This window comes from Anopheles marshallii, chromosome 2, assembly GCF_943734725.1.
Source record: "Anopheles marshallii chromosome 2, idAnoMarsDA_429_01, whole genome shotgun sequence".
Taxonomy (NCBI): domain Eukaryota; kingdom Metazoa; phylum Arthropoda; class Insecta; order Diptera; family Culicidae; genus Anopheles; species Anopheles marshallii.
In genome coordinates this window covers 19,831,175-19,846,910 of record NC_071326.1, presented here as the reverse complement: position 1 = coordinate 19,846,910, position 15,736 = coordinate 19,831,175, and the positions used below count along the sequence as shown (strand labels likewise).

Genomic DNA, 15,736 nt, shown 5'->3' with positions numbered 1-15,736 from the left:
TTTGCTATGGTGTTGTTCTACTAACAAAAGTGGACTACTATGTTTGGTGCTACCGTATGACAGTATTACACTCATTTCTAGTTGGTAAAAGAAGATAAAAGCACTGCTGAACAACGAAACATCTTTTTTGCTGGCGAACCGGACGATTTACTGGTTGACTCTTCTCATTGTTTTTGTTTTGGTCACTATCCAGTGGGTTAGGGTGAGGTTAGGTGGCCCCAGCGCTTTACATAATCCCTGCCCTCCCAGCGCAAACCCCTTGCCCGATACGAACCATCGCAAAGGTGGCGTTACTGTCGGTGTCCAGCAGATCCGAGGCCGCATCCAGGCTGGCCTGTTCCATTTCGCGGCGCTTTTTCTTCATATTCTCTCGGTGCATGTCTGCTGCCCTATCCGCTTGGTGAGCATGAATGGATTGATATAGAAGCGCAAAAGAATTTATGTGTTCCAAAATGGGAGGAAAATAAAAATGAAGGATGTGGCGTACGATGGTGATTGTGAGGCGAAATTCATGATTGTGTGGTATGGGCGGGAAGGTTTGCAGGATTTCCAGTGATTAAGAAATGTCAAAATAGACAGCAATACATCAATAGGAAGAAGGTGTACGTGTGCGTATTTGTGGAATGCAAACCACGTAATGCAAAACGGGTAATAAATACGTTAGGAACGCGTTATTTTGAGCAAATAGTAATGCGTGTGACAGTGATTCGGTACGGTGTTCGATATGTGGAGTAAGGTGATTGTTATTGTTCGATTGAAAGCGTAGACACGAAGCGTGCATCAAGTACGCATCGCGTGTGTGCGACGCCGTGTAGTATCAATCATAGTGTTATACAGTATGACAGATGGGTTGACAGCGATGGGCGAAAATGTCATTTGGGTGATTGATTTACGGTATCACGTGAGATGGGAGCACGGTTTGCGCAAACGGGGTGATTGGGATGGAAATGAGCGAAAACGACAACGTAAGAATGGTGGATATGAAATTTGACAACGGAAATGGTGAACAAACGCAAAGTACAAAAAAAAACACAATAATTGATCGCGCAAGAAATGACAAAACATGTGTCGATGCAGCGGACGAGTAACGCAACCGGTAACGTAACGTAACGTGAGTGACGTGAGCAGCAGGAGGAGAGGAGAAAAGAAACGAAAAAAGAGATGCGGGTGACATCATTATAATCGGTTCGAACTACGGTTGTATTATTTAAGGTTATGTTGTAGAATATAAGAAAACAACGGACAAAAAAACACTAGCCCAGAAATATAGTTGGAACGTAATAAACGACGAGCACATGTGTAAACGCGGACATTGGGGGAACAGTAAAAAAAAACAATAGGAAGTTTTGTATAGGAGCTCTGTTTTGTAGCTTTGTTGCCGGACAGAAAAAGACAAAAACAGACGGACGGTATACAGATAAATGAAGGGAAGATAAAACAGCAACTGTACAGCGTAGGCAGCGTACGCGAACGAATGTTACCGTGCACGTGCTCCTTGGAATGCTTGGGAAGACAACCGCCGTACCGAACAAACAACCACGTGCGCCACAGTGCAGTGGCTGACTTTGGCAGAGACTTTGACACTTGACAGCTGTCTACTGGGACTGCTGCTCTTTCCGGTTACTACTATTTTAACTACCATCGGTGCTTCTGCTGCCACGTGTTGTTCAGTAGCTGAGGTAGAACGGTCGCTGTCAAGTAGCCCAAGGGACTCGGACGGTACCATTGCGTGGCATGTTAGGGAAAGGAAGGTTTGTTGGCAAGGGTAGCAAGAGCAAGTGGGCATTATAAAGTAAGAGTAAATAAACAGTGAACTCATAAACGCACCACGGCGACACAGATAAACACATACACGAACAATAAAATTAGCAAACCTGAACGGGACGCGTAGTTGACCAGGGCAAACTCGAGCAGTGCCCCGAACACGAACGTCAAACAGACGCCGGTCCACACGTCGATGGCTTTCGTGTAGGAGACGGGCGGTAGCGATGCGTTGATGCCCGACGTTTGCGTCGCCATCGTTAGCAGTGTGGTAACGCCGAGCGATACCCGGGCCGGTACCGCGCCCTGATCGAGCCAGAACGAGACCCAGGACACGATGACCAACATGCAGCAGGGGATGTAGATCTGGATCAGATAGTACGAGAACTCGCGCTTGAACAGCAGATCCACCTTCAGGCAACTGTATTCACCTGCGGAAGACGTGCGGAAGGGAGGGGGCGAACAGTGGCAAGCGGAACGAGAAGCGAAAAGACGTAACGTTAGTGGCGCGTCGTGTAAAACTGTCACGATGCAATGTGAAGTGTTCGCCGGACAGCTCTGTCGAGTGTGGCGCGACCGTTACTGGTCGCCGAGCGCTTACCGGTGTTCGTCTTGCTGTTGCAGTAATCGGTCAAGAACTTCTCCAGCGTGAACCGGGGCAGATGCAGATTCTTCACCACCTGCACAGGATCGCCCTCCTTCCACAGAAACACTAGATCGGCCGTCGTCCAACCATCTGCGGAGAAGCACGGCACCCGTATTAGTCCGCGTTGTGTTCGGCGGGCAGCGGCCATTTCAAGTGGGTGGGCAGCGAGGTGTCTGCCACTTTGGAGCGGTCGAGTGTATCGTGTAGTACGTTCTGTTGGGAAAGGAGTTTGGAATGGGACGGGAGCACCAATGGCGGGTACGGGGAGCGAAGGACGCATCTGTCTGTTTCTGTGTCTGTACGGGTGTGGTTGTGTGTGTACGTCTGGTGGGTAAAACGGTACTTACAACTTGCCATACGCAGCGAGCACACCTGACGATCCAGTGGGTACAGCTTGAGATTCATCGGGCAGGCCAACGTGAGTGAAATACGTATGCTATATAGTACCGATCCGTACGGGAAGATACGGATATAGACGTTCGGCATAATGATGTTGTGGAAGTGACCTTCCTTCTCGTTCGAGAAGAACAAGTCAGGCATCCACACACGGTTTGCTTCGGTCAGTGTAAGGTACTTTAAGCGGCCTGCGTGAAGAGCGAAGGAAGAAGAAGTGAAGACGGTGAAAGAGTGTTTGTGTATGTGAGACATAGAGACAGAGAGAGAGATAGTAAGAGAGAACGCGTGAGGGCGCGTGAAGAGAAGTGGTGTAGAGCTTTTATTATCAAAAGTTCGGTGTAGATGGCGAGTTAATTTAATTCATCAAGCAACGCAACTTTTCGATCACTTCATCTAGCTTGCCTGTCATAGTTGACGTTTTGCATCTATTCTGACGGTTGTGACATTTCGCCCTGCTGCTACTACCAGTGCTACTATCCCAAGCAGGCGACGGTTCGCTTCATTTAGTTTGAAATTGAGCATTGCACAAAAACAAAACGAGAAAGAATTTGGTACCGTAGCAACCTGCGCCACTTCTAGCTGGGTGATCAACTTTTCACATTTATCTTCTGATTAATTATCTGTCACGCCTGGCTGTAGAACCTAAGCCGACCACCGGTGTCCACCGGGCGCTGCTTCACAAACGCTCCGCAAGCGAGAATTGAGAATATCTGATTAAGAGCCAAAGTGCACCCGAAACAATAAATCTTCCATTATTTCATTTTATTTCCTCCCGAAATGGGTCATCGGGGAGTAGTTTAAAGAGGAATTAAATGTGATAGGATGGTAGCACAAACCAAGAAATAAAAAAAACAAAAACAAAGAAGCAGCACTTTGCCGATCCGGGCAGCGCTGATTCTTCGAACTCTGGCCACTCTGTTTGCTTAGGACACTGTTTGTGTTCGCGTTCGCATTGGCTGTCCAACAGCTACCAATTTTTCGGTAGCAGAACCATGGGACACCAGCGTCTGGGCTCACGCTGGATCGGGCTGGAATACGAACAAGTCGTTAAGATTGTAGAGTATCAATTTTGATCCATTTTTTATCACGTATTTCGAGGACAAAGTCCTCCCTGCGCGCCCCAACCATGAAGGAGGAACCCCTGCAAAGGACATCATCCCATCGTGGGATGGGTCTAGTTTGACTGCTGCATAAACACGTAACAAGCAGGCCTCGTCTATGTTGGGTATTGTCGAAGGACCTGTTTGAACTTCATGCTTAGACGTCGCGACTCATGTCTCTGCTTGGAAGTATTGGGTTGTTCCGAGGGGTTGAACAAGACACTGGGGGTGGTGAGGAGGGGGAGTTTTGGGTGAGAGTTTCAACGATGGTTGGTGGGTAGGTAAATTATGATTGATATGTAAACTTTACAGCCCTTGTTAGACATACACTGACCGAAGACCGAACGAAGGCGTAGACTGCTATAGACCGTAGTCGATGATAGATCCGTGTTTCATGGCCCTCGTCGACCAGCCCTTAACCATTCATCCGTACCGCTTGTATATATGTATATATATACACTTTTTTTAAATCTGTTCTGGTGTGTGCTTGTATGTGCGCGTCCGGCGGAGAGGTGTGCGTGCTTGTGTGCTTGTGCGTGGATTGCCTCGAGCCGCGAACCGTGCTGTGCCGACAGGCCGGGAAGTTTACAATCGTGGCGGGTGGCCCTTTTTCCGAGCACTGGGACACTTTGGCGATGACGAACTGGTAATGGTGTTTCGCATCACACCGGATAACCCATGACCAGAAGGACGACGCAGAAGTACGGTCGATGTATGACGCTCGATTTCACCCCTCGCTATACGTACACACACTTATTTATTTCCTGCGCCCATCGTAGCGCAGCGGACCGAGATCTAAATTGATTTCTTTCCATCGGTTTCTTTCCTCCAAGAACTTTTTTCTTGGCAAAAATCATCCATCGCTTCCGGTGTCCGGAAACGGATAGGGAACATGTGTTTACTGTTTGCGACGCTCCCGGCACTCCGCGCAGGACTCATTTTATCAACATTATTGCGTTTCTGTGGGACTTCCCTCCCTGGGGGGGGGAGGGGGCTTCTTGCGGATTTTCTCCACACGGCAATGATGAACTAGAGTGGAAGCGCACCGAAAACATGAGTTCCGGGTTTATTTGCTAGCTGGCGGGGAATTGGATCAAGGGACAAGGTTGCGGAGGTCATATAAAGGGCTACACTCACACACACACACACACACACACACATGTGCTCTATACAGATGTAAGTGTAGGTGTGTCTGTACGTGGGCATATGTGTCAATGTTTAAAGATTTGAACCGGAAATGCCCAACGAGCTGGTAAAGTTTGGCCCAGGGAAGCTGTCACCTAGGACTCGTTCGAGGGCGTGATGGATGGATGGGACGGTCGTCTTGGATGGGAACATCAATATTTTGCAAGAGTTCGCGATTTTTTTTTTCGAACGCTGATTGCCTCCGCTCAAATAGCCGGTCTCTGGTGTTAAGAAGAATTCTGAAAGGATGAATTCTGGCAGGAAGAGGGAACCAAACCGATGGTAACCAAGTTGTCCCAACCTCGTTCTTTCCCCCGGAGGGAACGAAAAGCCCTTGATTGGCACGTGCTTGGGGACGTTCTTGTTGGTTGATGTGTGCGTGTGTGTGTCGTAGCCTTTAAGGTTAGGATCGGTCGATGAAGCGTAATCGAATTTAGTCGGCAATCTAGACGCTAGGCAAAGTTGCCCCGCGGGCCACTACGGGACGCTTCTTCGGTGTGGTAGAACGTGGTGGGATGGTGGAAGAATTTCAAGTTTGTTCCGGTAATCGATGGTGTTCGGAAGCTTTCACCCGCTTCGGGATGTGGAAGAGTACCGGAACAGCGAAACAAGCACGTGCGCGACGTTTGATCGGGAAATGGGGAACGGGAACCGGATTGGCCTACCGCGAGCGCTCGGATGATGAGAGATGGTGGTTGTAATGCGGTGTGCCTAGATGTAGGCGCTCCGGCGGTGATGATATGAATAGGCGGGCGTGGGGCAGGGCGGAAAACATTATTATGGCTACCCTGATCCCACATTCTCTCTCCCACATCAAACGGGCCCGAGCAAGCCGAGTGTAACATATCGAATTTATGATCGAGCAAGGCGATGAAAATGATTTTCGGTACAGCAAACCCGGCTCCGTACCAAGGACCTTTGCCGGTGCTGAAATTGGCAACCCGGGGGTTTAGTTTTCTTCTTTTTTTCCGGGCTCAGATCGGGTGGCTCTGCTCTCGGGGCCGGTGGGTGCGGGTGCAAAAGCCTACTCTAATTTCCCGCTAAAGAAGATGATTGAAACGCTTATGATGTTTAGCGAAAATTTAATCTGTACGACGAGCTGCTGAGAGTGTTACGCGGTGGTGGTCGTGGTTGGAGAAACGCAAAACGCCTTCGCTTATGCTAGGGACTGACACTGATGGCACTACGGCAGAAAAATGCTGGTAAAAAGGTACAAATGCTACTACTGCAAGGTCTACTGTGATCCCAAGTTTTATATATTTACGGTAAACGAAACAAAAAGAGGAACTTGATGAAATCTGTTGCGGAACACGGCTAAAAGATCGTGTGTTTGACAAAATTAATTTGCCCTTCAGTGGGAAACCAGGGACTAAAGTTTACAAGCCATCTTCCCTTCGTATCGACTACCCATCGTTCTACTTCCACACCATACTTACCTCCGATGTCATCGAACTTTAATCGTTCGTCCAGCCACTGTTCTCGGAACGTGAGCTGTACACTGTACTCCTACGGGGTCGTCATGTTATTTTTGTGTGTTTTTTTTTGTGCCAAGTTGGTGGTGTGCATGAGTATAGTGTGTTTTGTTTTGGTTTGTTGCACGTTATTGGTTGGAGATCAACGGTTTCGATGCGCAGACGGGCGTGTTTTGATGGCAACCATGTTGAAGGACGAAAGAGAAAAAAACGCATTAGCAATATGGTCTCAATGCTTTTGTACGCATACAATGTGTGCACTTAAATCTAACGACGGCGACTGTATATTGTATTTTTGGTATTGTTTTTATATTGGGAATTTGTTAATTTTGGAATGATTATTGAGGTATTCAAAACAAAAACGAGAGCTCGCTAGTTTGGTCAAGGGGTCGTGAAGAGGGGGCGGGAATCTAGAGCATAATAGAGTGAAAAACAGAGAGCGAGTAAAGGGGTAGGATTGGTCTGGGTGAAGGTTGGGGGGGTGGAAATTGATGTCTCTACAAGGGCCCGGTTCAATGCAGAAAGGTTTTGGGGGTTTTCTGGACAACCAAATGTTAGACAAGGTTTGTATAAAATCGTGTTTTCCGGTCTATTTTGCTATCTTGCGATTGATGTTCTAGCATTTCTTTTAGGATGCACAGTGTTCGAAATCGATAGCATGTTTCCTGTTTTCCCTCGTAGTTCATGGTAAACATATAAACCGGAACACAACTAGGAAGAGGACACTCGAGGGACGCGGACGGAGAAACATAAAAAGGGTGGAGGTAGTTGGTCAGGAGGGAGGTGGAGGTCAGGAGGGAGATAATATGGTTTTTTGTTCTTCTAATTGAGCAATATTTCGTGTGTGGATGGAATCGAACTTTCCCTAGAACTTTCCCACGCTGGATTTGTGGTATGCCTAACAACAGGTTAAACTCCGGGAACGCTTGGACACTAAAAAACAACAAAACAACTGAGCCTGGTAGGGAGGGGAATTCGGGTGACAAAAACAAAACATGAAACGGTAACACAAAAACAAACTTTGTGAGTTATTTCACTACGTACAAGAATGGGAAGAATGTCCAACATATTCTTTATTGGGACCATATTGGAAAGGGCAGGATGAGATATCGAATGAAACAATACACGGGGAAAGGGGGGGATCGTTTAAGGGATAGGTTAGGGGCTAGGGAAGGTAGTTTCCATCCAGTTGGTCACAGTTGCGGGTCATCATGGATGAGTGGCCACGATGAACCCTGGTCTAAATAATTAATACATTCAAAATGAGAGTTTTTTTTTCAGAGTCGTTTTGTTGGAAACACATTGGAGAGAAATTAGTGGGAAAGACGGAGAAGTACAACTTTTTTAAAACTATTCTTTTGTACGTAAAAGAGAAAAAGAAAGATAGTGAGAGAGAAAGAGAGACAGAAGAGACAGACAGAGGAAGGAGAATGATAAAAAAGACAAATTGCTCGAGATAAGAAAATGAGAGAAAAATCTAAAGATGGAAACAAGTGTAAGAGGGAGTGTAAGTGGAGTGTAATGACTAGTAAAGGATCGGCAAAAAGTAGATAAAAATGGGGATATAAAAATTGAGACCGTATAAAAAGAGAAGTTAAAAACAATCGTACGAGAAGGTACCCTAGGTAAGAATGAAGGAAGGTGAAAAAATACAAGAGGATCCGTATGTAAGGAATGTTAATCGTAACGGTGGCACACGAACTGAAGGAGGTAAGAAAGGAACGTAATAAGGGAAATGCAGGTGGTGGGGGGTTGGAAATTTGGAAAATCGGTTTCGATAAGAACAGTAAGGTGACCGGGACGTCGGATCGAAAGTATGTAAATTAAAGCCTCGAATAAAAACCGGACGAAATGCCGGGCGGTTGGGAAAATACGCCACTGGGAAAACGCATGTACCGAAAGCTGGATATCGTTTATTTTATTTTTCTTATGTTTGGATAGCGGAGGGTATTATAGGGTGGGAAAAACAACGCAAAAAGCACACACGCAGGTGTCGTGTACTATGGGTGGCATTAAACGAAGGGTAGGTCGGGCTTTTTTTTGTATCTTACAAAAATTTTCCCGCTGAAGAAGGGGAGGAATTCATACGGGAGAGTAAAAAAATCAAATAAATAGGTAATGTTTTTAGTTTGCCTACCACACCTCCCCCCAAGGCCATTTAATGCCTCCCAGAAGTACCACCCCCATTTGGGCCCTTCTTTACCAAAGTGTTGAAGTTTCCATTAAACAGACAAACAAAAAATTAACTATTCATGCAGGTAGGAAAAATGGAAAAGACCAAGAGGAAGAGCAAGAGAGTAAGAAATGTGGTGAGGTCGGTTGGGGGCGAGGGGAGGGGGAGAGGTGGAAAAGGGAGTAGTTTCATTTCCGGTGCCGGGTGTCGGTGGCAGCTTCGGAAAATGCCATCGTCTTGCTGTGTGCATTTCAGTTCGCTCTCTGTGTGGTTTTGTCGAGGTAGTATATATATATATATATATATTCTTCTGGGAGAGATGAGGAGGGGATGAGGGAAGTGGGGGGTTGAGTAGAGAAAGATTTAAAATTTTAAACTTATTTCTTGTGTGTGTTTTTTTTCCTTTTTTTTTACTTCAAACATTCCAATTGGCCAGTGTTTTTCGACAATACGGGAGAAAGGATGGAAGAGTGCGCCCATGCTAAAAGGAAACCATTACTGATAACGGGTCGACTAGGTAGGTACAGAGCTAGGCAGGGTAATTTGGATCGGCAGGTGGGTGGAACGAAAAAAAAAAAGACAACATGCAATCCTTGTCATGCAGCATGCAACTACCAACATGCTAGGTGTCGTGCAGAAGCGCACATGCACAATACATGCAGCAGCCGCAGCAGCAGCATGCACCCGAATGAATTGACCGCTAGATGGAACGGTAGCCGAGTAGAAGGGAGCACTAACAAACAAAACCAAGACAGGGGAGAGGTACTGCCATGCCATGCCATGAAGATGCGATTTATCGAACCATGCAAACAAAGGCGAAGATTTCGGTAGTGTAGTGGGGACGTACATTTTTATCGTGCATTTTTATTGTTGCTTTTTTGTTGCAATAGCAGCGTTTTGAAAGCACCACGTAACAAAAGAGTAGAACAAAAGTGAAAAGGAGTGAAAAGGGACCAACGGCAAATCTAATGCTTAATGCTATCATGCGAGATGCAACATACATTTCATGCGACACAAACCGGCTGAGACACGATTTTGTTACTGGGCATGCACAACCACGATGCACATGCACCTGCATGCAAGGAAATCTACTGCTAGTGTGTGTGTGTGTGCGGGCGTGCGTGCATGAGGGGATGAGGAAAGACGGATGGGAACGGTGATACACGCATGCAGTACAACATGCAACAATCATCATGCATTATCATCATCATCGTGCAGCAGGCATTCATCGTTATCTACTTTCTCGTGCTTCATGCTTCACGTGCGGAAATAACATGCGCGCGCGAGCTACATGCTTCATGCCATGCACACGTGCACATCGAAGGCAGCTATGAACGAATGCACATTGCGCTACGGTGAAAGAAAGAGTTTGTGTGCGTGCGTGTGTGTGAGTGTGTGTGTGTGTGCTTACGAGAACGATGCGCATGCAGCTAAAACATACGTGCATTCCGTAACCTATGCATGGAGAGAAAACCTCCTCGAGAAGGAGTCCGCGAGAACGTCCGCGGGCATGCATTACGCGGACGTCGCGTACATTTGTATTTGTTTTTCTTGATGTATTTTTTTTTCTCCTGCTTCTCTTTTCATATTTGGTAAGGCTATTATTGCGCAGAGGGTTGAAGTGCCCCGGATCCCCGTACGATCCGGTTTTGTATAAGGTGCGGAGACTCCCAAAACCCCGAACCATTGCCCACCCTCCCCCCGCTATGTTTGAGGGGTGGGGCGCTTGTCGGGTATGGGGTGCAAGTCCGCTATGGGAAGAAAGACGCCTAGAATAAAAACAAAGTATATCAACATATACACACACTCGTGAAAACAGGAAATGAAACAGAAAACTGAAGGAAAGAAAAAAGACCGACCACTACAACACACGAATGGTTTTTTTTCAGTTTGCTTTAAGTATTTATTGACAGCGGAGAACCCGACCACCAAAGGCCTTCTTGTGTCGCGCGATCGTCGGGAGGAAATGGCGGGTCCTGGTTTTTTGTATTTTTTTGTATATGTGACGTTGCCGTAGATTTGGTGGTGGTGGGGTAACATTGTCAAGTTTACTGGTGTGCCTTTTCGGGAGGCCGGGTCTTGCTCCGGGAAACATAACCTCATTTTGTTTCAGGGTTTGCTTCTAGATGACAGTTGGGTAGCTTAGTATGTGTGTAGAAGTGGTAATAGACATTCCGTCGTTACCGTCGATAGTGTTGGTTAAAGCACTCAGTATTCTATCACGTCTGTTTTTGTATGCGATATTAAATGTGTCTAATATTGAAGCATGTAAACAGTTGACATTCGAACAGGAAAGTTTAAAAAAGTGTTTGTCTGTCATTATTTTGTTTTTATGAACCATAAATTGAGATAATTTTTTTAACCTCTTTTGTCATATTGTGTAGCTATCCTGTCCACAGACAGGATTTGAACATTACACTTGGTGTTATAAGGTGGTGGAAGGTGGAGACGGAGTGATGGTCGGAGGCAATTATGAGAATTCCCTCGAGTTTCTCAACTCCACCGCTCTTCAGATATGGGACAACCGGGCTGCTAGTACTTGCTCAGCCAGCACGGAAAGTAGCTTGAGAGATGCTGTCACTTTGACAGTTGCGACGCGAAGCGTAGTAATCTGGCATTGAAGTGTCGTACCTGACTCTCGGACTCTTAATGCATCCGTCACTCTTACTCCACCTTCCGCATCCCACCTTGGCACAGCTATACCTCCCTCCAGTCTCGTCAAGTTTGTTCGTGTAATGTCTGGACCAGGTGCCATCCCCTGTAGTCTATGGTCCCAATGTCAAAGCGATGTCCCTGTCGCCGGCAAGCCATTTTGCCAGCAGTTGTCTTTACATACATACAAAACAGACACACACACACGCGCATACACACTTACAATACACACACAGACACACCTAGATACACACGCTAGAGCGGGGGCGCGTGCATTGCGCGTCCGCTGGAAAAATGGAGGGGATGCGTTGATACTTGATTCACATTCACCATTCACAGTATGAGCGAAATGAACGATCGAAATGATACACTTAGGGATGGAAAGAGAAAACAAAAAGAAAACAAACCATCTGTAAAACCGAACAGGAAAGCATATAAAAATTGACGAAAAACCTAATATTTGATTGAATTATATTGCGCTGAAAAGAGCGCTTGAAGCGCGCTGGGTTTTGGGCGGGACGGTCGTCGTCGTAACGCAAAGTATAACGCTGTAACGGCAAATCAATTCGTGCCCGCCATCCAGCTACCAACGGCAGCTGCTTGGGATGTAAATTTTCTCTCTCTTTTTTTTCGATTTTGTGTTATTTGTTTTCTGTAACTTTGTGCGGGCATCTTGCTTCCAGGTGGCTGCCACTGCAAATGTCACCGGAGTGTGTGGATGTGTGGCCCCCGTTTGTTTTGTGACGCATCACGTGTGTTGCGTTTTTATTGACCACCCAACCAATGGTGCAACGATGGAATTGGGAGGTTGTTTTTCTTTTCGAGGAAGTAAATTCATCGTTGGTAAGGAGCTCCTACACAGTGGCAGAAGCATCATCATTTATTTATCTTACGCTTTCCGACCGAAGTTTGATCAAACATTAATCAATTATGCAAAAGCTGATCATGAGCTGGGTGCACCGTGATGGGGTTTTTGCAACGAACTGCTCGGTCTGACTGGGTGGAACGAATTTCCGCCCAGAACGGTTCTGGTTGATAAAATGGTTTAGCAAGAGTGCAGAATAATTTACATACCGTATGTGTGCTGTAGTGGTGTGTATGACTTTGTATGTGTGTGTGGGAGAATGGGTAGGTGTGTGGAGGTGTATGAAAGAGAACGACACTTTGGGGCACGATCAATCAAGAGGCACGGTTACACAGACAGATGGGTAAAAGCGATGAAAGCATAGCGATGCAACGTTGATGATGTGAATAAATGAATAAGATGACACAATAAGCGTTAATTAAGAACCCGAATACAGCAGCGCATCTAGTCAAAAGATGTCAAAACATATTGTAATGGATGATTATGCATTTGGTAAACAATTTATTCCTATTTAGTTATCATGACTGCTTACTTGAACACAAAGTTACTGTTGGTCTCTTTAGATTTATGCTTACGAAAGTTAGTATGTTTTTGCGCAACACACTGCTCGTTGTCCATTGGGTCAAGAGATCTCTACTAAGACTTCAAAGCATAGGTAGTCCCTGATTTACACTGTTAATGTAGACAGCTCAAATACACGAATCTTGAAATTCATTTTATTTGAAGCTACCAGAGTGTCTTTTTAAAACAGAAAATTTCACAAAAAAAAGTTAAGCAAAGTAATTGAATCGTTTTCAATGCAATTTTGCTAATTACCAAAATTTTCTGAAAAAACAGCTCATATTAGATTGTCCGAGACTATTTGTAAGTTGTTTGACAAAACATAATTATTATTGTCAATAATTGTCAACTATCCTTTAAGGTGATGGTTACACAGATATACTTAAGTAGTCTTGCAGAGCACAGTCTTATTTGAACTCGTGTAGTTTGGCTTAAATTACATCATTTTCTTCATAACATCTTCCACGGCACCGACGGGTCTCTTGTCCCTATTAGTTAAAACCATTCTCAACCGCATCTTCTGCCCGTTGGGAATGCAATTTAGTTTGAAAGATTGCATTAGCTTATATTTTAAGCCAATGCCACGTACTATAAAAAAAATCCCCCGTCCACATCACCATTTCTAGTCCCGCCTGAAGAACCGTCCCGTTTGAGGCAGAGTGGCTTTGTATGAATGCAGTGCAGACCATGCGAAGAAATATACACCTCCTTTCACTTGGTTATAATAAAACAAAGAAACACCGAAAGATCCCGCTTCTTTCCGCGCCCGGGGAGGCATTGCGCGTCAGATGATGATGATGATGATGATGATGAAGATGAAGATACGGACACGATGATGCACTGTGGCGTCATAATTTATTCTCACCATTTGTGGCCATCCCAATGGCGGCCCGGTGGTCAGCCACGGTTTTCCAACCCCAGGGCTGGTGTCTTTTTGGAAGTGGTGGGTGGGTGGAGGGTGGGGGTTGGATTTATTTGCATTCATTTTTTATGGAGCATCGCGAATGCAAGACGTGGCCATCGAGTATGTACCGAGCGCCGCACGAATTATTGCATTATTCAACAACTTGAACAATGCGGTTCGCATTCGTGTACCATGTTGATAGGGCAGTGGGATGAGGTACGCAAGTTACCATATTTTATTCCTCACTCTTGCTCTGTTTTCTACCGTACCACTGATACGGCGCGCCAGCAATGATGCGGCGAAGGATTAACTGCGTTTTGCATTCGGAACCCGGGGAATGGTTTGTACTGCTGCAAATGAATGGTAATTTATGCACCGAACTAGCAGGCAAAGGAAAGCAAACAAACCACCATCTTAATGTTTACAGAAATCAAGCTTGTTATCGTTGCACCGCGCGTTGGTGCGGTTTGCGGGTATGGAACTTCAATAACCGTAACCGTACTGCGCATTCAAAAAAAAAAAAAAAAGCAGTGAGATAGAAGATCCGGCCCGTGTGGCTACATCGCATAAACATAACTCACCAGCCGCCGCCAGCAAGCTGTAAGCTCTCGGCTGTAAGTTGGGAAGGAAGTTGGTTCGTTGCGCTTCTGCGCTTCACCCCACCCGTGCGCCCAGATTGACAACCGATTCGATGAGCTTTATCTCGGCACTGCTACCACAATTCGTTGCAATATTTAACTCGTGCAATTTCGGGAAATTGAACCACCGTCGGGGAAATGGATTGCAATCGTAAAGTAACGTCAATAAAATAAACGGGAAAAACCCCTGTCTGCCCTCCGTCATGCAAAAAGGGAAGGTAGTTTGAGCTTTAGAAATGCTAACCATGGTAGTAGCAGCGGCACCAACGGTGCTCACATACCGAGTTCCACCAAGGGAGAAGAAAAGCGGAACAGCCAGGCGCAAACATGGAAGACGGGTGTTCGATCGTCTGCATTTTGAATGTGGTCGAGTGGTCAAAGCACATTACGAGTCGAGTGGGCAAAAGATGCTGGGACGGTACCGTCCCGGTCGGAATCGGGTAGGGGTTGGGGCCAATCCGAACGGCGACACGGAGCGAGCGAGCGAACATTTCGGGATGGGTTTTAAAGTTAATTGGAAAAGTTTTCCTGAAGCGATCATACGCTCTGCTCGCATAGCGGCCCTGAAGCGCTATCCTCAGTTGGTGGACGTTTGTGGGAGCGTACTTTCAAAAATTTGTGGCCAATGCACATTCTCCCCCCGGACAGGTCGGTAAGATTTTGCTCCCAGGGACACACACACACACACACACACACACCGCTAAGGGGTAGGCTGACTTATGGCGGACCGATAACCATAAAATGCACTTTACTACGGGAAGTTTCGGGGGGCCAATAAATGCGAAACGAACTGTGGTGGTTGTGTCGTTCCGTGAGGCTCTTTTTTATTTTGTTCTATTTCTTTTTTTTTTCTTATTGTGTTGTTGTAGCAAGTAGAACTCGAAAAAGCCGAAATTGTCTTTCGAGTGTGCTGCTGCTTGGACTGAAGCCGGCCGAAGGCCGCTTGGTCGGTGCAAATTTAATAGCTTATTAATTTTACGGTCTAGAGTTTAAGCCGGTTCGAACCCGGCAGGTCGGCCGTTTCGTTCGTGTGCCTCGTTGAGATAATTCTACCAGCGCATGGCCCCTGGTACAGGCGCACCCATTTTTGTGCGCTTAATTTGCTGTACAGATCGGTGTATATATATGTGTGTGTGTGTGAGTTTGTATTTTTATTTCCATAAAAATGGTTTCAAATACATTGGACGTTGCTTCCGTGGCCCTTGGTACATGTGACCCCAAATGTTTGCCGAAACGCACGTCGCAACGTTCATTCCATGCTGCATTTTACGATCTTAGCACAGTGACAGAATAATTATTTAGAGGATAAAATCACCATCATGGTTCCATTGTTCCATGTTTTCGGATCTGCATTGGCGAGCCACGTAGCATTGCGTGGAGACG

At 46.0% G+C, this 15,736-nt stretch overlaps 1 protein-coding gene across 12 annotated transcripts in view; it reads right to left on the bottom strand.

Annotated features, from left to right (window-relative positions):
• Positions 1-15,736, bottom strand: part of LOC128709866 (glutamate-gated chloride channel) — a 47,601-nt gene that overhangs the window by 3,403 nt on the left and 28,462 nt on the right. For 5 of the 12 annotated variants that reach the window (XM_053804899.1, XM_053804893.1, XM_053804896.1 and 2 more), the window contains exons 4-8: positions 6,525-6,594; positions 2,755-2,991; positions 2,363-2,497; positions 1,875-2,192; positions 275-396 (exon numbers count right to left, since the gene is read on the bottom strand). In XM_053804899.1, the coding sequence (XP_053660874.1) occupies positions 275-396; positions 1,875-2,192; positions 2,363-2,497; positions 2,755-2,991; positions 6,525-6,594 (882 nt within the window). Of the gene's footprint in view, positions 1-256; positions 406-1,871; positions 2,193-2,362; positions 2,498-2,754; positions 2,992-6,524; positions 6,595-15,736 lie in introns of all 12 variants that reach the window. The other 7 variants (XM_053804900.1, XM_053804901.1, XM_053804898.1 and 4 more) reach the window with 3 other exon arrangements.